At 35.7% G+C, this 24,098-nt stretch overlaps 2 protein-coding genes across 2 annotated transcripts in view; one reads left to right on the plus strand and one right to left on the minus strand.

The window, feature by feature from the left end:
* The window catches only part of LOC136029159 (beta-1,3-galactosyltransferase 5-like), a 54,607-nt gene extending 34,160 nt beyond the window's left edge, over positions 1-20,447 (minus strand). Inside the window, exon 1 of the mRNA XM_065707254.1 lies at positions 19,428-20,447. Within this exon, the coding sequence (XP_065563326.1) occupies positions 19,428-20,254 (827 nt within the window). The 5' untranslated portion in view covers positions 20,255-20,447. The remainder of the gene's footprint in view (positions 1-19,427) is intronic.
* Positions 5,942-7,561, plus strand: LOC136029158 (zinc finger protein OZF-like). Its single transcript, XM_065707252.1, has one exon. The coding sequence runs from the start codon at positions 5,992-5,994 to the stop codon at positions 7,396-7,398; it is 1,407 nt and encodes a 468-aa protein (XP_065563324.1). The 5' UTR covers positions 5,942-5,991; the 3' UTR covers positions 7,399-7,561.
* Positions 20,448-24,098: the final 3,651 nt, after the last annotated feature.

The raw sequence follows: 24,098 nt of genomic DNA on the forward strand, positions 1-24,098 counted from the left end.
CCAAGTTATCAGAAATTCATCAGCCAAATGGGATAATTCACAGATCTAAAGATCGATATGTTCGTTTTTTGGGCATTCTTGTTGATGAAAATTTGTCTTTCAAGCGTCACATTGATTTGATTAAAATGAAGATATGCAGGAGTCTCGGTATTTTAAGGAAACTCAAACATATTTTCCCTGGATCAATTTTGGAAATCCTTTTTCACTCCTTGATCCGATCTTACGTTTCCTACTGTCCAATAGTATGGATGTCAACCTTTCCTTCACTGTTAAAACCACTTTCTAAGGTTTATAATAAAGCTAGAAACCTCATTAAGGAAACTAACCGTTCAAGAGTTATCCCATTACTTGATCTCGAGTCACCGTATATTCTTTCGTGTGCATGTTTTACTTTTTCTCAGCTTCATGGTGACCTCCCCCGTCCCCTAAGTGTTCAGCCATCTTTCACCTCTGATCAGAATAATTATAATCTTCGCAATACCGAAAATCATATTCAAGTTCCTTTTACTCCTTGTGTAAGGTCAGACTTTAATCCTTTAATTGCGAGTTACATTGTATGGAATAAGTTGCCCGAATCTGCTCGAAGGTGCCACTCATTCGGTTTGTTCAAAAAAATTATTAAAAATTCATTGGCTTCTTAGAAATTATTTTATCTCTTTTTATATGTGTATATGCGTGTATGTATGCATATATATTTCCTGATTATTTCATTGGAGTCTATTTTATCTACAGATCTACTTAATTAATTTAGTCTGTTCAATCTATTAGTCTATTTAGTTTTGTTTTCTATAGTTTTTCATTTTATTTATACTTTCCTCTCTTCTCCTTTTTGCTCTTCTCTCTGTGAGTAAGTGATTATTTTTTTTCTTCTCTGAGTAAGTGGCTCGTTCATTTTCCCCTTTTTTACAGGCCAAAGAGCCTTTGGGGAAATAGTAAAATGTAATATTGTATGTGTGTTTCGTGATGAATAAATCTTATATTATTATTATCTTATATTATTAAAAGTTAAATTTATTGAATATAGGTCAAATTAGGGATACGCAGATAGACATTTTTGTTTTTCAGTGCTTGAATAATTTAGGACCTGAAGTTTTTACAAGTTATTTTAAACATAATTCATTTTACCATAAGTATTTTACCCGAGATGGAAATGGTCTGATTAATGAGGTGAAGAATACACCGCGACCAGGACATGTGGACTCTTACACCCGGGACACCGGGACTCTTAACTCTACTTTTTAAACAGTAAAAAACTTTAGCGTAAAGAGCGGGGCGTTGAGGAGGAAAATCCCCTTTCATATACGGAGTAATTTCTGTTCGTTTTGAGTTTTAATGTCACTCCTTACTTTCATTTCAAAAAACTTGTTTTTTTGCTTAATTTCTGAACATTTTTGAATTCATGCACATTTTGATCCTGGCTCTCCGCACATAAATAATTAAAACTAAATTTGCATATTAATTTTTTTTGGCTAAATGGCTTTTTCATAGTTTTAATCGGAAGATTTTGAGAAAAAAGGAGCGAGGGAGGAGGCCTAGTTGCCCTCCAATTTTTTGATTACTTAAAAAGGCATTAACTTTAAATTTTTACGAACGTTTACATAAGTTAAAATTATACGTAACTTACGAATTAACTTACGTAGTGAACCTCTGTATTCGTATGTTTTTATTGCGTATATGATGGGGCTTACCCCTCGCCGAAACCTCGCTCTTTACATTAAAGCTTAAATTTTGTCCCAATTCCTTAAGAATGACCCCTGAATCACAAAGGCCGTAGAATAAGTAGTTGTAATTCCTAAAAATACTTTAGCGTAAAGAGCAAGGTATTACGAGGAGGTAAACCCCTCATATGCGCTATAATGTCTGTTCATTTTCAGTTTTAATGCTGCTCCTCACTTCCAGTAGAAAAAAACTTTTCATATTTATTTTTTCATTGTTTTTCAAATAATGCTAAAAAATCCTGCGCCCCCTCCATTGAAAGTCTCTTCCCCCACGAGAAGTTCCTCCATAAGAGATCCTCCCACGTAACCCCTCCCCTCAACTCTCCCCCCCAACAAAAAAAATCACCCTGAAAACGTCTGTACACTTCCCAGTAACCATTACTATATGTAAACACAGGTCAAAGTTTGTAACTTGCAGCCCCTCCCACGGGGACTTTGGGGGAGTAAGTCGTCCCCAAAGACATAGTTATTAAGTTTTTCGACTATGGTGAATAAAATGGCTATCTCAGAATTTTGATCCGGTTACTTAGGGGGAAAAATGAGCGTGGGAGGGGGCCTAGGTGCCCTCCAATTTTTTTGGTTACTTAAAAAGGGCACTAGAACTTTTAATTTTCGTTAGAATGAGCCCTTTAGCGACATTCTAGGACCACTGAGCCGATACGATCACCCATGAAAAAAAAAAAAAAAAAAAAAACACGCATCCGTGATTTGTCTTCTGGCAAAAAATGCGAAATTCCACATTTTTGTAGATAGGGGCTTGAAAATTCTACAATAGAGTTCTCTGATACGCTGAATCTGATGGTGTGATTTTCGTTAAGATCATACGACTTTTAGGGGATGGTTCCCCCTATTTTCTAAAATGAGGCAATTTTTCTCAGGCTCGTAACTTTTGATGGGTAAGACTAATCTTGATGAAACTTATATATTTAAAATCAGCATTAAAATGCAATTCTTTTGAATTAACTATTGGTATCAAAATTCCATTTTTTAGAGTTTCGGTTACTATTGAGCCAGGTCGCTCCTTACTACAGTTCGTTACCACGAACTGTTTGACAGGTAAGTAGAACTTTCAATTTCCCTCTTAGCAAACATCCGAAATTATACAGGAGGAATATGGGAGGGAGGTTATCCGGAGGAAAATTTCCGTGAGCTAATTTTCCGAGGGGGAGTTTTCTGTGGAGGAAAATTTTCTGAGGGAATTTTTTTCGCGGGTGTGGTGGATTTTCCACGGAGAAGGAATTCTCTGAGGGAGAAGGGCCTAGACCTTTATAGAAAATTCTACATGGACACTCATTTTTTTTTTTTTTTTTTTTTTTTTTTTTTTTTTTTTTTTTTTTTTTTTTTTTTTTTTTTTTTACAATTTAAATTCTAATCATGGCTGTACCCAGGATTTTTGTTCGGCGGGCCTACAAAAAAGAACTTTTTGAAAAACGCATCAAAAATGGGTTTTACGCATTCTCATTACGTTTTTACGAGTCAGAAAAATATTTTGGGCGGGGGGAGGGTCAAATCCCCCATCCGCTCCCCTGAATACGGCCTTGATAGTAATCCAGCAATGGTTCTTAAGCAGAAAATCTTTCCAAATACTCCAAATTTTAATAAGTAATAAAACTATGTTTATTAAAAAATGAACGAAAATTAAATTTTAGAAATATTTTCAAAACCTTTATTTCAGAGAAAAGTAAAAATCATTACTGACACCTAAACGAGCAAATTGTCTGAAATGGAATCTTGCATACGTCATGCCTGCTTACCTTTCAAGCTTCGTGAATGTCAGGTTAAAAAAAGAAATAATAATAATAATCAAACAGTTCGTGGTAACGAACTGTAGTAAGGAGCGACCCGGCTCAATAGAAACCAAAACTCTAAAAAATGGAATTTTGATACCAATACCTATATCAAAAGAATCGCATTTTAATGCTGGTTTTAAATATATAAGTTTCATCAAGTTTAGTCTTACCCATCAAAAGTTACGAGCCTGAGAAAATTTGCGTTATTTTAGAAAATAGGGGGAAACACCCCCTAAAAGTCATAGAATCTTAACGAAAATCACACCATCAGATTCAGCGTATCAGAGAACCCTACTGTAGAAGTTTCGAGCTCCTATCTACAAAAATGTGGAATTTTGCATTTTTTGCCAGAAGGCAGATCACGGATGCGTGTTTATTTGTTTTTTTGTTTTTTTGTTTTTTTCCCAGGGGTGATCGTATCGACCCAGTTGTCCTAGAATGTTGCAAGAGGGCTCATTCTAACGGAAATGAAAAGTTCTAGTGCCCTTTTTAAGTGACCAAAAAAATTGGAGGGCACCTAGGCCCCCTCCCACGCTAATTATTTTCCCAAAGTCAACGGATCAAAATTCTGAGATAGCCATTTTATTCAGCGTAGTCGAAAAACCTTATAACTATGTCTTTGGGGACGACTTACTCCCCCACAGTCCCCGTGGGAGGGGCAACAAGTTACAAACTTCGACATGTGCTTACATATAGTAATGGTTATTGGGAAGTATACAGGCGTTTTCAGGAGGATTTTTTTGGTCGGGGGGAGGGGTTGAGAAGAGGGGAATATGCTGGGGAAACTTTCCATCGAGAATTTGTCATGGGAGAAGAAAACTTCCATGAAGGGAGAGCAAGATTTACTAGCATTATTTAAAAAAAAAAAAAATAAATAAATAAATGTGAAAAAGCTTTTTCAGCTGGAAGTAAGGAACAGCAATAAAACTTAAAACAAACAGAAATTATTACCCATGTAAGGGGCTCACCTCCTTATGATACCTAGCTCTTTACGCTAAAGTATTTTTAGTAATTTCAACTATTTATTCTACGGCTTTTGTGATTCAGGGGTCATTCTTAATGAATTGGGATAAAATTTAAGCTTTAGTGTAAAGAGCGAGGTACTGACGATGGGGCGAATCCCCTCATATATGTAATAAAAACATGAGAATACAAAAGTTCTTTACGTAAGCTAATTTATAAGTTACGTAAATCTTTTACCAATAAAAAGATTCGTAAAAAATTAAAAGTTCTAGTTGCCTTTTTAATTAACCAAAAAATCGGAGGGCAACTAGGCTTCGCCCCCGCTCTTTTTTTCTCAAAATCATTCGATCAAAATTATGAGAAAGCCATTTAGCCCCCCCCCCCCAAAAAAATATACAAATTTCGTTTTGATTATTCCTCTGCGGAGAGCCTAAAGTTTTTTACTGTTTTAAAAAGAAGAATTGAGAGAAAGAGTCAAACTTTAGCGTAAAGAGCGGGGCGTTGATGAGGAAGCAGCCTCTTTCATATACGAAGTAATTTCTGTGCGTTTTAAGTTTTAATGTCGCTCCTTACTTTCAGTTAAAAAAACTCGTTTTTTTTATTTAATCACATACTAATTCAAAAACGAATGTATTCAAGCAAGTAGCTCAGTTATATAACTACCTGTGTTGGTGCAGTGGGTTTAACCTTAGCGTGGTAATACGGGACCCAGAGATGTAACCATGCTGCAGGAATGCACTACAGGGCCGACGCAGGGACCTTAGTAGTCAAGAAGCGTCGTTAATCCGATACAAATACAAATACAGTAGCTCAGTTGGTAAAGCGTTATGTTCCGATGGGGTGGCGCGAAGTGCCACCCCAACAGCTAGTTTTTATTAATTAAATAATCATTTCTTTTTGACGTTAATTGACATTTTACAATTTTATTTGAGCAGCAAGCATTCTAAACTTCAACAATTTCTACTAAACTTCAAACTTTTGGTTTTCTGTTTTAAGGATTTCGAATTGCTTTAATCCATTGTCAAAATATATTTAAATGTTTGTGCAATCACCAGTTTTTTCTATTTTAAGCAATTTAATAAAATTTAAAAAGAGCTTAAATTTTTTGAGCTTGTAGATATTATATATATATATATATATGTATATATATATATATATATATATATATATATATATATATATATATATATATATATATATATATATATTTGGGGAAAGCTGACATCTTAAGATTTTCAGGCCTAAAAATCGATCTATATATGTCACGAGTTTCAGAAAATTCGTCCAGAGCCTTAATTTTGGGGAAACGACATGTGAATGACGTCATTATTGTACACATCCGTATCTTATTGACTTCATCCACTAATATAAAAGGCTGCATTCATATTACATCCGTAAATGACGTCATATAAAAATTTATACCATAATCTATTTCAGTGACGTCATTCATAGCATAAAAAACAAGGGTTGTCTAGGAAGATCCATCAGTCTACATTTGAAAAGCAAGTAGTAATATAAGTATGCTAATAACAAGTACAAATATAAACAGCCAGCATTGTGATATGGCACTAAGTTCTGGAAACTTTGATCTTGACCCAGATTCCCAGCTTATGACTGGAGTGACCGATTTTACATACCAAGAAGACTTACAACTGGACTGCGAAAAACAAATTCCTTTGAAGCACAGATTGGCTAGGGATATGAGGACTCAAAATGGAAAAAAATACTATGAATGTGAAGAATGCAAAAAGAAGTTTTCTTCGAAGTCCCATTTGGCTGTGCATATGAGAATTCACAGTGGAGAAAAACCATATGAATGTGAAACATGCAAAAAGAAATTTTCTACCAGGTCCTATTTGGCTAGTCATATGAGAATTCACAGTGGAGAAAAACCATATGAATGTGAAACATGCAAAAAGAAATTTTCCAGAAAGTTTGTTTTGACTGACCATATGAGAACGCACACTGGTGAAAAACCATATGAATGTGAGACATGCAAAAGTAAATTTTCTAGAAAGTCCCATTTGGCTCTGCATATGACAATTCACAGTGGAGAAAAACCATATGAATGTGAAACATGCAAAAAGAAATTTTCTACCAGGTCCTATTTGGCTAGTCATATGAGAATTCACAGTGGAGAAAAACCATATGAATGTGAAACATGCAAAAAGAAATTTTCCAGAAAGTTTGTTTTGACTGACCATATGAGAACGCACACTGGTGAAAAACCATATGAATGTGAGACATGCAAAAGTAAATTTTCTAGAAAGTCCCATTTGGCTCTGCATATGACAATTCACAGTGGAGAAAAACCATATGAATGTGAAACATGCAAAAAAAAATTTTCTTCAAAGTTTGTTTTGACTGAGCATATGAGAACGCACACTGGTGAAAAACCCTATGGATGTGAAACATGCAAAATGGAATTTTCTTTCAAGTCCAATTTGGCTAAGCATATGAGAACTCACAGTGGAGATAAACCATATGAATGTGAAACATGCAAAAAGAAATTTTCTACCAAGTCCTATTTGGCTAGTCATATGAGAATTCACAGTGGAGAAAAACCATATGAATGTGAAACATGCAAAAAGAAATTTTCCAGAAAGTTTTTTTTGACTGACCATATGAGAACGCACACTGGTGAAAAACCATATGAATGTGAAACATGCAAAAAGAAATTTTCCAGAAAGTTTGTTTTGACTGACCATATGAGAACGCACACTGGTGAAAAACCATATGAATGTGAAACATGCAAAAAAAAATTTTCTTCGAAGTTTGTTTTGACTGAGCATATGAGAACGCACACTGGTGAAAAACCCTATGGATGTGAAACATGCAAAATGAAATTTTCTTCTAAGTCCAATATGGCTAAGCATATGAGAACTCACAAGCATGCAAAAAGAAATTTTCTATCAAGAACAATTTAACTAAGCATATGAAAACCCACGCTGATGAAAAACCATATGAATTTGAAGAATTAAAAAGTGATACGAGGTGTTATCCCTACTGATTTATCTTTTTTTCAAAATTGACATTTGATTCATTTAAATTTTGGATTGTTTTAAGTTTCAACTAAATTTTATAATTTAACCTTCATTCGTCTTTGGATTTAATGTAGCTCTGCTTTTATTTGATTTTTTCCTATATTTACTCAATAATATATATGAGCCTGAAAAACACGCCAACTTTTTGAAAAAGAGGGAGAAACCCCCCAAAAATTATAGTGATCTCACCAATGTCTACTATTGTGCCTAGTAAAGAAAGGACCTCGACACATAGTACCCTATAATCAATTGTTTTGACAATATATCGGATCGAAATCAAAAGTCACCATTAGAATCGCCATTGCCAAAAAGCACAGGAAATTACAGTCCTCTGGCTCGGAAAACAAGGGAAATCACTTTTTTGCAAGGGTAGCACTGATTTGTCCTTCTTCAATTTTTTTCTCTCCTACTAGCGGGGCACTGGAACATCATAATGAGTTGTTTAAGGACTCATTCTAAAGGAAGTCGCTATATCTAGTGCCTTTTGTAAAGAATAAAACATGAAATTTAAAATAAAATAAATATTTCGACAAAAAATCTGCTTCTATGCATACTATTATCACTTTAAAGGTGTAAAATTGCAAATACATCATCTACCTTAGGTAAAACATATTGCAAGTTGTCTATCGACCATTGGTCATTGGGACCTTTCAATGTTATATGCATTTCCTCGGAAGCCCTCCATTTTCTCGAGGAAAGAGTAACAAACAAAGGTGACTCATTTGTAGTATGCTACTTTACAACGAAAATCAATATATGCATGCCTGCGAATTTTCCGCCTCAAGCCAAATCCAACCATTTTATCACTATTTTAGCACGATTATTTTCCACTAATCCTAAAGATTTTTTGAGCATATGAATTTAGGGATTCAATTACCCTTTTAGATTTAACAGATTTGCTCTGTTGGGGGGGGAGGGGTTAATTCTGAAAAATTCGAAAAATGAGGTATTTTTAACTTACAAAGGAGTGATCGGATCTTAATAAAATTTGATGCTTGGAAGGATATCATGTCTCAAAGCTCTTATTTTATGTCCTGACCGGATCCAGTGAAGCAGTTGAAAGGGCGGAACTTAAAATCTTTGAAAATGCTTAGAGTGCTGTAATTTCTCTTTGAGTGTCCCGGTCGGGTGGCTTCGCCGCTGGGCCCCAGCATGACACGCGGCAGGCTTCTATATATAGATTCTCATTGTCCCTTGTGTTCTAACACAAAGAGCTATAAGATATAGAATTAGATTTTGTCTTCTTGTCTATAAACGTGAACATGAAAAATGAAAAAGGGTCATTAAATCAAAATATAGTATTTTAAAAGTTTCTGAGTAGGCTACTATTCTTAATATGTTCAAAGACCTCACTAGCTAAACATGACTCGACAAAAACGGAAGAAAAAAAATATAAGGGATTAAGGAATCAAAACAAGGGATATTTTCATTGGAAAAGAAACAAGGAAAAGAAAAAAAACTAAAAAAGCTAAAAAAAAAGATAAAAACAAAAAAAAACTGAAAAGAAAAGAAGGAAAAAAAAACAAAAAATTTATTTCATCATATACCAATTCAAAAACGAATGTATATAAAGACCGGGACACCGGGACACAAATGACGACCGGGACACCGGGATAAGGGGAATATAAATGACGACCGGGACACTCAAAGAGAAATTACAGACTGGGACACCGGGACACAAATGATGACCGGGACACAGGGAATATAAATGACAACCGGGACACAGGGACACAACTACAACGGGGACGCCGGGAGGGCACAGGGGGATATATAAATGACGACGAGGACACAGGGAATGTTCGATTAGCAATCACCATCAACAAAGCTCAAAGGGCAATCATTAGAATTATGAGGTGTAGATCTGAGTACGGATTGTTTTTCCCATGGAAAATTATATGTTGCATGTTCAAGAGTTGGTAAACCTGAAAATCTATTTATATGCACAGACAATGGGACAGCAAAGAATGTTGTATATTCGCGGAGAGATCAGGATGAAACTTGGTGGACAGAATAAGCACAAGTCCAAGAAAGGTGACTGACATAACCAGACCAGATCCGCTATCTTTGGTGGAGTTAGGTGGTGGGGTTCAGTGCTTTGGTGAGTTTGGTGCTTCTGGACGTGCTAGGACGATGAAAATTGGTAGGCATGTCAGGGAGCTGTACAAATTGACTCGATAAAGTCGTTCCCCCGATTCAAACATCTGGGGGGCTGAAGGGAGAGGAAAAATTAGAAAAATTGGGGTATTTTTAACTTGCGAGTGGGTGATCGGATCTTAGTGAATTTTGATATTTAGCTTGACCTCGTGACTCAGAGCTCTTATTTTAAATCCCGACCGACATTAAGCCTCTGATTTTCCTTTTATAGTAATCTATTGATTCTTAGAATTTTGCTAGAGCTCATACCATATGAGCTCTTAGCTCTTTCGACCTCGTCACAAGTGCCATATGAGCTCTTAGCTCTTGTTTCTTTTTAGTTTTTTTTCTTTTTTAGTTTTTTTCTCTTTTTTTTCGTTTTTTTATAATTTTTTTTTTAGTTTAGTTTTTCTCTTTTTTTTTATTTTTTGTTTTTTTGGTTTTTTTTTCCTTTTTTAGTTTTTTTCTTTTTTTTTTTATTTTTTTTCTTTTTAGTTTTCTTTTAGTTTTAACCCTCAAACATAAAAAAATGCATTAATTGTTTTTTTTTTTTTAGTTTTGTAGGTTTTTATGGCACTTGGTATTAACCAAGTGACATATAGCAGTCGCCAATTCTGTCGGTCTGTCGGTCTGTCTGTCGGTTTGTCTGTCGGTCCCAGTTTTGCTACTTTAGGCACTTCAAGGTAAGCTAGGACGATGAAATTTGGCAAGCGTATCAGGGACCAGACCAGATTAAATTAGAAATAGTCGTTTTCCCGATTTGACTATCTGGGGGGGAGTGGGGGCCCGGTTAATTCGCAAAAAATAGAAAAAAGGAAGTATTTTTAACTTATCAGCGGGTATTTGGATCTTAATGAAATTTGACGTTTGGAATGATATTGTGTCTTAGAGCTATTATTTTAAATCCCGACCGGATCTGATGACATTGGGGGGAGTTGGAGGGGGAAAACCTAAAGTCCCGGTTTTGCTACTTTAGGCACTTCCAGGTAAGCTAGGACGATGAAATTTGGCAAGCGTATCAGGGACTGGACCAGATTAAATTAGAAATAGTCGTTTTCCCGATTTGACCATCTGGGGGGGGGAGTAGGGGCCGGTTAATTCGGAAAAATAGAAAAAATGAAGTATTTTTAACTTATGAGCGGGTGATTGGATCTTAATGAAATTTGATGTTTGAAATGATATTGTGTCTCAGAGCTCTTATTTTAAATCCCGACTGGGTCTGATGACATTGGGGGGAGTTGGAGGGGGGAAACCTAAAATCTTGGAAAACACTTAGAGTAGAGGGATCGGGATGAAACTTGATGGGAAAAATAAGCGCAAGTCCCAGATACATGATTGACATAATCGGAACTTATTTGCTCTCTTTGGGGTAGTTGGGGGGGGGGGGGAGTAAGTCTTAAAAATTAGAAAAATGAGGTATTTTCAACTTACGAACGGGTGATCGGATCTCAATGAAATTTGATGTTTAGAAGGATATCGTGTCTTAGAGCTCTTATTTTAAATCCCGACCGGATCTGGTGATGGGGGCGGGGAGTTGGGAGGGGAAAACCTAAAACTTGGAAAACACTTAGAGTGAAGGGATCGGGATGAAACATGGTGGGAAAAATAAACACAAGTCCTAGATAGATGATTGACATAAACAGAACGGATCCGCTCTCTTTTGGGTAGTTGGGGGGGGGGGGTTAATTCTGAAAAATTAGAAAAAATGAGGTATTTTTAACTTACGAACGGGTGATTGGATCTCCATGAAATTTGATTTTTAGAAGGATATCGTGGCTCAAAGCTCTTATTTTAAATCCTGACCGGATCTGGTGACATTGGGGGAAGTTTGGGGTGGGGAGACCTAAAATGATGGGAAACGCTTAGATTGGAGGGATTGGGATGAAACTTGGTTGGAAAAATAAGCAAAAGTCTTGCATACGTAATTTACATAATTGGAACGGATCCGCTCAATTGCGGGGGGGGGGGTAATTCTGAAAAATAAGAAAAATAACGTATTTTTAACTTACGAAGGAGTGATCGGATCTTCATGAAACTTCATATTTAGAAGGACCTCGTAACTCCGATATCTTATTTTAAATGTCAACCGGATCAAGCGTAATTGGGGGGGGGCAGTTGGGGGGACCGGAAATCTTGGGCAGTTGGGGGGCGGGGACTTGGAAGTGCCAAATGAGCTCTTGGCTCTTGGCTCTTCCGACCTCGTACCATATGAGCTCTCGGCTCTTCCGACCTCGTCACAAGTGCCATATGAGCTCTTAGCTCTTGTTTAGTTTTTATGGCACTTGGTATTAACCAAGTGACATATAGCAATCGTCAATTCTGTCAGTCTATCTGTCTGTCTGTCGGTCCCGGTTTTGCTACTTTAGGCACTTCCAGGTAAGCTAGGACGATGAAATTTGGCAAGCGTATCAGGGACCGGACCAGATTAAATTAGAAATAGTTTTCCCGATTTGACAATCTGGGGGGGGGGTTAATTCGGAAAAAATAGAAAAAATGAAGTATTTTTAACTTATGAGCTGGTGATTGGATCTTAATGAAATTTGGTGTTTCGAATGTTTTTATGTCTCAGAGCTCTTATTTTAAATCCCGACCGGATCTGATGACATTGGGGGGAGTTGGAGGGGGGAAACCTAAAATCTTGGAAACCACTTAGAGTGGAGGGATCGGGATGAAACTTGATGGGAAAAATAAGCGCTAGTTCCAGACACATGATTGACATAATCGGAACTGATTCGCTCTCTTTGGGGTAGTTGGGGGGGGGGCGGGGTGTAATTCATAAAAATTAGAAAAAATGAGGTATTTTCAACTTACGAACGGGCGATCGGATCTCAGTGAAAATTGATATTTAGAAGGATATCGTGTCTTAGAGCTCTTATTTTAAATCCCGACCGGATCTGGTGACGGGGGCGGGGAGTTGGGAGGGGGAAACCTAAAACTTGGAAAACACTTAGAGTGGAAGGATCGGGATGAAACATGGTGGGAAAAATAAACACAAGTCCTAGATAGATGATTGACATAAACGGAACGGATCCGCTCTCTTTGGAGTAGTTGGGGGGGGGGGGTATTTCTGAAAAATAAAAAAAAATTAGGTATTTTTAACTTACGAACGGGTGATCGGATCTCAATGAAATTTGATATTTAGAAGGATATAGAACTCTCAGAACTCTTATTTTAAACCCGACCGGATCTGGTGACATTGGGGGGGGGAGTTGGGAGGGGGAAACCTAAAACTTGGAAAACACTTAGAGTGGAGGGATCGGGATGAAACTTGGTGGAAAAAAAAACACGAGTCCTAGATACATGATTGACTAATGATGGCCCTTGTGATTGATCGTGATTGCTAATCGAATTTTCCCTGTGTCCCCATCGTCATTATATATATCCTGGTCGTCATTTATATTCCGTGTCCCGGTCGTCATTTATATTCCCTGTGTCCCGGTTGTCATTTGTGTCCCGGTCTGTAAGGCAGTGCTGGGTTCTGGTTGCTTTGCCACCGGCTCCATGGGCCCCAGCATGGCACGCGGCAGGCTTCTATATATGGATTCTCATTGTCCCTTGTGTTCTGGGTCCCGGCAACGCAGTGTCATTTTTGGATCGAATTGATGACGTAAATTGGACATTCCTAATCCAGCCCTTTCTCTTTGAGCCGCAAGCCTGGTTTTGCTTGCTCTAGAGTTCCCTTTTTTTTAATCTTTTATTACAGTTTTTTTCCTTTCTTTAGTTTTTTTTTCTTTTTTAGTTTTTAGTGTGGCCCTTTCTCTTTGAGCCACAAGCCTGGTTTTGCGTTGCTCCAGTGTTTAGTCCTGGTGTTCCATTTTTGGTAACATATTAGGATAATTTCTTTTTGACATTAAATTAAAAAAAACAAGTTTTTTAACTGAAAGCAGGGAGCGACATTAAAACTTAAAACGAACAGAAGATACTTCGTATAAAAAACGGGCTGCTTCCTCATCAACGCCCCGCTCTTTACGCTAAAGTTTGACTATTTCTCTCGACTCTTCTTTTTAAAACAGTAAAAACTTTAGCGTAAAGAGCGGGGTGTTTATTAGGAAGCAGCCCCTTTCATATACGAAGTAATTTCTGTTCGTTTTAAGTTTTAATATCGCTCCTTACTTTCAGTTAAAAAAATTGTTTTTTTTTTATATTTAATGACGTAAATGAACCACGTCGTGATGTGCTTCTAGTTGTTGTCGTAGTAGGCAGCCCTAATTAAGCAGATAATAACTTACGGTTGTCTCATGATAAAACTTCACACTAAATAAATAAGTTTTGAAGCATTATGAATATAATTAAAAGTTAAAGATATATAAAATTGGCACATAAGTAAACGTATAATACATACAATTAGCAAGATAAAACTTTACAATTAGAATATTTTGTTAGTTGAAACGACTAAAAACGCAACATGGCCCTAACTTTAGAAACTTAAACAAAGCAGAATAATTAACTGTTCTATTTAAACCCTGTTGAAAGTCACAGAGACAGTCTACTGTTTCTGATAATATAAACCGCATCAAAGGCGTTTTTTGGCTGTAGAAATAGAATATTTAGACGATTAAATGCTTGTTTGGTCCAGGAAGCGCGTCAACTTCCAGATTTAATTCAGGTTGTCATGATTTGTGATTGATTTTGATTATTCATCACTTGCCTAAGTTTATTTCATCTTTTAAAGGCCAAAAAGTTTCTTTTCGGATAGTAAAACACATGGTGGAACAGGAGCTACAGACAACCGCGTCCTTTTCATTATACAGGGTTGACCTGAACCAGGATAGACCAATTAGACTTTGGTGTGAGCAAGACCAAAGCTATAACTTTTGAACAGTTAGCTGTTCAACTGTGAACCTTTCAAGCGCAAATAACATTGTACAGGAAAGTTGAAAATATTGTGCTTTTTTGCTGTTTTTTTTTTTTTTTTTTTTTTTTTTTTTTTTTATATCGATTTGTGTGGCTATAGCCTGCCCCGGGTATCATATAGACGGAGAGGCAGGTTAGCCAACTGGACATTCTTTCCTCCAAACATTATTTTAGAGACTTCTATGTGTGTATATAAATAAGAAACTGTTGAAGTTTACACGTTTAAAAAGTTCATTTGACATTTTTTTTTAGCTGAATTTCAACATTTTAGACAGAGTAAATAAATGCATTGAAGGTATATTTAGATGCTAAATGAGCTGTTTGGAAATTCTTTCCAGGTATGGACACTCAGAGACAAATTCAGGAGGAGAGAATCTGGTTTAACCTCCCCCCCCAAAAAAAAAAATTGTCCGACTCGTAAAAAAATAAATGCAAACAAAAATATGCTGTGTTTTGTAATTTTGTTGGGTACTTGTGCGTTATATGGTACTCACTCGAGAATCTGGATCTACAGATCACACTAACCGGTTTATACCTGCCAGTATTTGAAGAAAATTAGCTTAGGCTCAGTTAAAATATACATTGTAGGTATATTTTTATTAAATATTTAATATATGAAGATGGCTGTTTAGTTGGGTTAGGTATTTAATATAATGCGTTCTTTGCGGCCCCCCTACCATAATTCTTTGTTGCAGTTATCATAATTTTGCTCCTAAATAATTGAATTTTCATCATATTTTTTTATATTTCATTAGAATTAACCTAACTTTACTTCTCGAGTGGGTACCATATAATATACAAGTACCTTTTTGTAAATATCCCAACGAACAAAACTATTCCCTACTCCCCCAGCAAAATTCTGGATAGTACCCTGCGGATACTTTTTGGCACAAAACAAAGGCAACGATGCTGTGAACCGAATGCAATATAGACGTTGATAGACGTGATAGCTAATAGACGTTGATAGACGTGATAGCTAATAGACGTTGATTTATTACAACTTAGCTTTTGATTTCACGCTGAAAATGACAAAATTCTAGGCCAGACTTTTTTGAAAATAGTCCCCCTTTCCAGCTATTAATTAATTCTTCTCCTTCCCGAACTGAAGTATTTTATGCACCCGAGTTGTAGTTTCGACTGCACTAGCCTTAACTAATTGATACTTTTTTTTCTTCTGCTATTCTTGTTGACTTAAACATTGAAGAAAAAAAAAATTCTGGCACTAAAATTTGTTTGCTAAAATGATTATAAAAACAATAACATAATAAAATTGTATTTATTCAGGAGATTTAAGCCAACATGAATTTTTAATATTTGCATCCTGTGTTAAGCAACTTCTTAGGCTGATTACGAAAATACCTGATGCGAAACAAGCGTTTCCGCAGTTTACGCCAGTCATTTATCTCGATCAAGGCGTAACAACCCAAAGCATAATTCATAATATCAAGCACGATCCATAGCTGTTGCAAAATGGAATATCGTGCATTTAAAGCCTTTATTATACCCCATTTTTTCCTTGCGAGCTGACGGGAGAAATCTATCCTAGTTTATTACTGAGCATGAAGAAATTTTGGTCTAACAGTTATACTCCAATTCTTTAGTAGACCATTGACTTTGTTATTGCATAGTATAACCCTAATAGACATTTGTACAAACAGCATAGTTGGGAAATAGCTCAATGAACTAATAAGTTTACTCCCAACTTGGATGGGCTATTTTACTCGGTCTAAAGCCATTCTAGGGTATGTGAAGTGGTCATCGCGAATGCATTGCGTTTGCGATAAATTCTGGAAATGTTTGCGTTATGCCTTGTTAAATTGAGCAAGGATCTTCCGCTTTTTTATATTAACGTTTATCATTACGTTAGTATGAATAGTTTTTGACAGTATGTTCGTCATGTTTAAGACCCAGCATCAAAGCGCCTTCTCCAGGTATTTTAAAATGGATTTCAAAGACGAGACATGCTAATTATGGCTGCAATAACATAAATAACGATATTGCGTGATTCATTTACCAAATTTGTGAGTCACGAAGGTTAACATGAATAGCTGTTACTGATTGGGTAGGGTTGTTGATATTTAGGCTAATCCTTCTAGGCAATAATTTATTCATGGAAGGGGATTGGGTTCATCAATTTTTATTATACCAATGAAGCTAATTTCGCAGAATAGAGATTTAGACTGACGATTTGGAATGACCGAAGCCTACATAATGTTTTCAGGAAAGAAGCATGAATTTGTATTCGTTTACTTTAACACAAAAGGATGACTGGCATGGTTAGTATTTCAGAGTTTATACCAGCATCCCAATTTTACCAGTCAAAAATCTAAAAAATTTTCAATTTCAGAAAACCGATAATGATGTGTTACTAGAATTCCCACTAACAGAGCTCGATTTCGTAACTAGTAGTGGCGTCAGTTCACAAAAATTTAGGGGCGGGAAAATATATTTTTCATAATTTGGGGGCAATTTTACTCTTTTTTAATGAAAATACCATTAAAGCCATTCTTAAAATAATACACAAAGAAATATATTTTCCAAATGTAGGGGAGAAAAATGCCTCCTCCGGCCAAAATGAAATTGTCACCACTGGTAGTTAGTTAGACAGATCAGCACTTCTATACCAATGCAACAGGATAAAAAAGAGTTAAAATTCATGTTGATAACTGTATGATGGTAATGGACAAAACTTAATAGAGACAAAGAAAAGGGACAGGGGACTGAATTTTTAGTAGAAAAGGATTACTAGCCATAGCGTTCCCTACACTGAAAATTATTAAATGCAAAATTTCAAAATAATATGTTTTCCCATAACAAGCTAAAACTTGTTAAAAGAGAAAATACTACAGTCTGCAACATTCCAAATCGAAAAAAATTAAAACAGGGATAGGGAGCGGGGAGGGTTCTGACTTCAAACGTCGTCATGGCATGGTCATTCCTTACGTTTTGTATAGTGCTAAAAAATTAAAAAATAATACCCAGGGCAGCTTTCATTGACATCTAGAGTGTGCGAATTTAATTGCTTAGACAACACAAAACTCAACTGTGATTTTGATTCTCGAAATGACATAGGAAGTAACAAGAAAGATCAAAATTTAAAAATAAACTAAACTGTTAAATGTTAAACAAGTGGTTAATGGAAAATTCAAACTGTTTTAAAAATATAAGGAATTTTTCTGGGTGTATGCATTAGATTAAACCATTAAACAACAAAACAATTAAAAAACAGAATGCGATAAGCAATAATTAAAATAGCAACGGCAAAGGGATTCCAAGATATGGTAATCTCCCTTTCTATTGCTGTTCCACCATAAAATATTGAAAGGCCTGGCTTAGAAAAAAACCTTAGCTATCTGCTATTGCATGATCACATTCTAATTTAAGCTTCTATAGTCTATAATATATTGCAAACAGTTTTAATTAAGATTTTTTGTAATTTGGGTTGAAGACTCCATTACTGAACGATACATTATATTAATGAAATAGCAATATTATTTGATTCCCTATCCAGGATTTGTTCCAAATATAATAGTCACTACCGCAACAATAGTGTCCCAGACTTCTAATGTGGCCTCAAGAAACAAAACTTAGCTGGTTCTGCTCGTTTTCATTCTTTTTCTGATTACTTCTTATCAACAGTTAGTTCATATTGTGAAATATTGCATTTGGGAAAAAAACGAAATTGGCAGCGTTTACATATAGCCTAAGGCGGTAAATATATCACAGTTCATAATATTAACTTACCAGTAAAGTAAACATACCACTCGGAGCCTTTTCTTTCTGCTCTTAATTATTATAATAATTGCTTCTTTTGCAAATTCAAATTTAACCACTTTTTACCCTAATCTAACGTTATTATAAATAATTTGGCACTGAGAAAATGTAGTATTATTTTGTCGAAAACGATCGCTGAGCAAAAACGGCGCTGAGCAAACGTAGTTTTATTTTGTCGGAAAACGACCAAACACTCATACTTTAATTGGAAATTTGACATTTTCAAGAGCCCAAAAATTGCTTAAATCTGAATTTGCAATAGAAGCGATTACTATATTCGTAAAGAGCACAAAAAAAGGCATTGAGTGGTATGTTTTCTCTTTATTGGTAAGTCAATAATATGAACTGGGATATGCTTACCACCTAAGGCTGCATCTTGACCCATTATGGGGCTCTGGCGTCGTTTGGGGGCAGTTGGCCCCCAATAGAATGGAGAGGAAAATATTATATAGGCAATGCCCCTTAATTCACCGGATGTGGAACCCTCTTGTCCCCTCCAATAGAAATGCTAGAGGTACGCCTCTGATAAGGGGGTTTAATCAAAATTGTCACAGTGGTAACCATTACATTTGGAAAAGGTGTTGAATGGGGAATAGAGTGATATTGCTCTTCAGTTATTGGAGTGTTTCTTTCGCAAAAGGAATCTTGATACAGGATTAATATTAGTTTTTTTTTTGAATTGATGATACTCAGGAAGAGAGAAATAACACAAGTAAATTGGCGCAAGAAAAAACTTTTGAAAGCACTTCGAAAAACATTCTAAATGGAAAAGAAACCGCTGTAAAAAAAATAAATAAACGAGTAACCTCTTTTCAATCAATAAGAACTAAATTATCAAGTTTTTACAATGTCTACTATTATTGACATGAACTTGTCTCAAACAAACATGAACAAACTGTTTCTTTTTCAAAATGACACAATCTTGTACAACATTTTTGGCTAGTAGCTCAAAGGCTTGAAAGACAGAGAGCGTATTGTACACTTTTTCACTGGTTTTCCAAAGATACACTAAAGCCATTAAGTTATTAGCATATTCAAAAACAAACTAGGAAACCATTTTCCTAATCTTTTCCAATTTCTTCCATGCCTTTCTTACAGTCCTACCCCAAAACTCATCACTAGTGTCTACGTGAGTAAAAATAAAAGGGTACTTTTTAAAAGTGCTTTCAACAGCCCAAGCATGAAGGTCTTCAAAATCAAATGAATAACGCAGATTTAAATGGTAGTGTTTTGTATTTCGTCCAAAAATTCCTGTCACTAACACATCATCCACCCAGATCCATTTATGGGAACTTGATTTATGCAAAACTTCTTGAATTACTGGCAGAGTCGTGGTATACGCTAAACCTGAACAAAACTCGGGGTACTTGTCCTCTAAATAATCTTGTTTCGTCACCTCCCATTTCCCCTCTCTCTGTGGCGAGATGTCGCTTTGAACATGGCAATAAAATGCCTTTTCTAAGTTGAAGTTTTTCGTAAAATAGTCAGTGAAATGATGCAAATCCATGAATAAATCATCATCTGCTTTTATGAAATACTTAGGTTTCGAACAGGATTCGTTTATCCATTTGTAGGAAGCCATATGTTTCATAGCAAGGAGTTCATATCGATCCACTTTGTCTAAATGTAAAATATCTTTATTTTGTTTTATTTCTAGATTTAATTTATTCAATACTTCTTCAGTGTATTCTGAATTCAATCTTTTCATCTGTTTTTCAGGATTTCCGACAACAAATGCAGTCTGAAACTTTTTCCCCGAGGAGATGAAAACACCTCCCCATGTTGAACGAATCACTTTCCTTACATAGAAGTTTTCCGGTCGGGAGTGAACAAAAATGAGAAAATCAATATTGTCACAATCGATTAGAGGCTCAGCTAAGAATCTTGTTTGGTCTAAGGCAGTTTCACTCAATTCAAATGTTGCACTTAAATGCATCCAAAGAAAAAAAACTAGAGCGAAGCGGGAGCCCATTTTCATTCGCCAAAATTGATCTGGAAAATTATTTTAAAAATCTCATCAAAAGTCAATTAAAACTATTAATTGCTCACAAGTTCAATATTCTGGTTAACAATCCTTAAAGTCAAGGTAGCGATTCATAATCCTTAGCAAATTTAATCCACAAGCAGATATAGCAACCATTTAGTGACTAACGAAAAGTCGAGTTTTTCTCTCAACCCGTGATTATACAAGAGCCTAGCCTGGTGCGTGTTGAGAAAAATCCAGCTTAAGGTCACATAAATAATGACTGAGTACAACCAAATATGCCGTGAGAGAAGACCCATAGGTCATGTGTCTCAACATCAATCATGCAACTTAAAATCTAATTAAATCTTGTTCAAATTAAGGTTTTTTCCGCTGTTTGGAAGCATTTTTAATTAGCTCGAAACATAAATTAATTAACTTGAATGGGTACCGAGGTCTTTACTTTGAAATGACAGCCTCTATAATTTAACACAACAAATAAATTCATATCGAGGGGGGAGGTCCTTGGCTCCCCAAATTGTTTTAATACGTATGTTCGCCTCAACAAGACTCCCATATTTGCATTGAATTGAAGCAAAAAAAGAAGAAAAATCAAGGTTTTCTTCAAACTCTATAATTAACCTACTACAATTTTTAGTTACAAATCCAAAATACCAATTTTTTCTGTTTTAAAATATTTAGGATTTTTTTAGTATTCCAATGTGAAAAAAGTCATTACTACCTTTGTTTGGCCTTTGTATATATTCTTCTGTGTAAAAAAAAAATACATAGTTGTTAATATGGCATTTTTAGTGCTATTATTTCTAATAGAGTGCTAGATACAGGGGTAAGTTATGGGAAAATACTTAGAAATAGAGGTAAGTCCAAGAAACGGTAATATTTTGATTAGTGAAAAACCAGGACCTACTTGAGAACGCACCTGACTGGAGGTTTAATTCCCACAATACAACAATATAATGCACCCATGTTAAAGAGGGTCAGGTAAACCGAAATCTGTTGGAATCAAAGGCAGTTACGAAGTCAATGAAGATTCATATTTTTACCTGCTGATATTTAAAAGTGTGGTCAAGGATCTTTTGATGACTGAAGATCTGGTCATAGCAGCCCATTTCCCATCTGAATCCTGCTTGATTTGGTCACATCCGGCTGTTTCTGGTGTATCTGTCTCTAAGTTTGTTTAGAAATATAACTTCAGAGAGCTTAGCGGCAATGGCGATAAAGAATATTTTTCGGTAGTTTATACAATCCATTCGACGTCCTTTTTGAAAATAGGGAGAATTATTGAAGTCCTCCAATCATCCAGAATATGTCCTTTTCCCCAGACTTCTCTGATCAAACTCTGAGCCTTAAGCACTGCCGACTTAATGAGAGCTCTTAGTAATTCGACATTGGCCTTGTCCCATCAGTTCCCAAGCTTTAGTGATTTTTCAGAACTTGACCCCCTTAATTACTCTATTCTTGGACGGTGGAACTTGCTCAGATTGTCATAATCCTGGTTTTCTCAGAGGTCTTGAGGAGCTCTAGTTGGTTGATTTGGCCAATTAGTACCTGCTAGTCGTAATTGCTCTTGGATGTGTACTTGCCATCCCTGCTCGTAAGTATTAAATTAAAATAAAACAAGTTTTTTTCAAATGAAAGAGTAGTGACGCCATAATGACTTTAAAAACAGCCACAGGGGGTGTAGTTGAAGTTGATAATCCCTCAAGACGTTGACATTGATTAGACACACAGGTATTTTCCACGTAATAGGAGATTGTTACCAATGAAAATGTTATAAAATCTTTGGCTGTAAGAAAAATCCTCAGGGCCTGTCAACCGGGGAAACCTCGGTTGTAAAAAAAATGATTCCCTGGGGTTAGGAGTGGTAACCTGGTAAAATATCGAACAAGAACAAATATTTTTGATTTCGAAACATTCTTATTTTTAAAAATTTTATACTAACAAATCTCACTCTTTTTCACATCAAAACGTTTTATCTTCAAAACATTTTCAAGACGTCTGAAGAAGTTTTTAGACATTTTTCAAGACGTGTCAAGACGTTCTATAAGATTTTTCTTCAGGGTGTTTTTCTTCAAGACGTTCTTTAAGACATTTTTCAAGACGTTTCAAGACTTTTTCAAGACACTCTTCTTCAGGAAATTTTGTTCAAGACTTTTCAAGACGCTTTTTGAGAGATTTTTTTTAAAGACGTTTTTCAAGACATTTTTCACAAGACATATTTTACAAGAAATTTTTCTTCAAGATTTTTTCAAAATAATTTTCAAAAAGTTTCAAGACATTTCGCGCCATTTTTAAGATGTTTTGCTTCAGAAAGTTTTTCTTCAAGACTTGTATCTTCAATGCCCGCAAATCGAGTGGGGAACCTCAGGGTCTAACTGAAGATGATGTATGGCGCACACGTGGGTGTTAGGTAATGCTTTAGATGTTTTTTATTCAAGGTGTTTTTTCTTCGAGATTTCATTTTCTTCAAGATTTCTTTTTCTTCAAAGCGTTTTTTCTTTTAGTTTTATTTTTCTTCGATTTCTTTTTCTTCAATATTTTTTTCCTAAAGATGTTTTTTCCAGATTTTTATATTCAAGACATTTTCTTCACCTTATTTTTTATTCATGAATTTTTTCCTCAGGGAGCACCAAAAATGTTTTTTGTCCGCTTTAGGAATAGAACGTAAGACCAGAGATTTCTTAAATGGAATGACTTGTTAGCCATCTTAACCAATTTGTACTTGATACTATTGCAGTCTTGGGAATAGATTCTATGTGATGTCGGCTGTTTACCGATCGGATTATTCACTGGTTTTTTGCTCTTATGGAGACGCTATGTCCATTGTCCTTGACTGCAAGTAGTCTGATGCTACGCCACAGGTATGTAATTGCTTGAATCAATAACCCCACCTTTGCTTTTTTGCGTTACCGTGGGAATAGGTTCTATGGAATAAGATTTCTTAGTATTGATGGAAGGCAGTAGTTACATACAAACGGCAAAAGAAAAGATTCTAGGGAAAATTACCCCGTTTTTTATTAAGGATTCGCCCTTTTACTTATATACATTCAAAAATGTTTAGTACAATCTTTGGTTTGTACAAAATTGTCTCAATACCTAGAAATCACAAAGTGGTTTTTGTGGGCATTTCATGCAAAGTCGTCCTGTTTTTTAAGGATTCGTCCTTTTTTATATGCATTCAACAATGGTTAATATATTTATGATTCGTATTGGACTTTCCATTTTATTGTTAGCTCGTGATAAACCATGGCAGTTCACGCCAGCGTAGCATTATGTGGCTACCCTGTGGCATCCTCTGGAACAAACTATCATTCCTAAAGCATTTTCAACTATTTTTCTACAAAATTAACCTTATAAACTAAAATTAATCGATTTTCATTTCAGTGCATTTCATTGTTAGAACATGAAAATTCTAAGGCAGTTCACGCTACCAAGGTATTATTTGACTGCCCTGTGGTACCCAGTGGCAAACTATCATTCTTAAACTATTTTAAAGCATTCTCGTACACAAATAATTCTATAAACTAAAACTGTGCATTATTTTTATTTGAACAGCGGGACTTTCCATTTCATTGTTAGAACGCGGTTGTCCAAGGGACTTTACGCCACTGCGGTATTATTTGGCTGCCTTGTGGCACTCTGTTGCACACCTTATCATTCCTAATAAACTCACTTTAAACTAAAATTAACCACTTTTTTATTTTCTTCAGAGAGAGAGAGAGAGAGAGAGAGAGAGAGAGAGAGAGAGAGAGAGAGAGAGAGAGAGAGAGAGAGAGAGAGAGAGAAATACACACACAAACACACAGAGTCAGACACACGAATACATAAAGAAAGACAC

This window comes from Artemia franciscana, chromosome 7 (genome assembly GCF_032884065.1).
Source record: "Artemia franciscana chromosome 7, ASM3288406v1, whole genome shotgun sequence".
NCBI lineage: Eukaryota > Metazoa > Arthropoda > Branchiopoda > Anostraca > Artemiidae > Artemia > Artemia franciscana.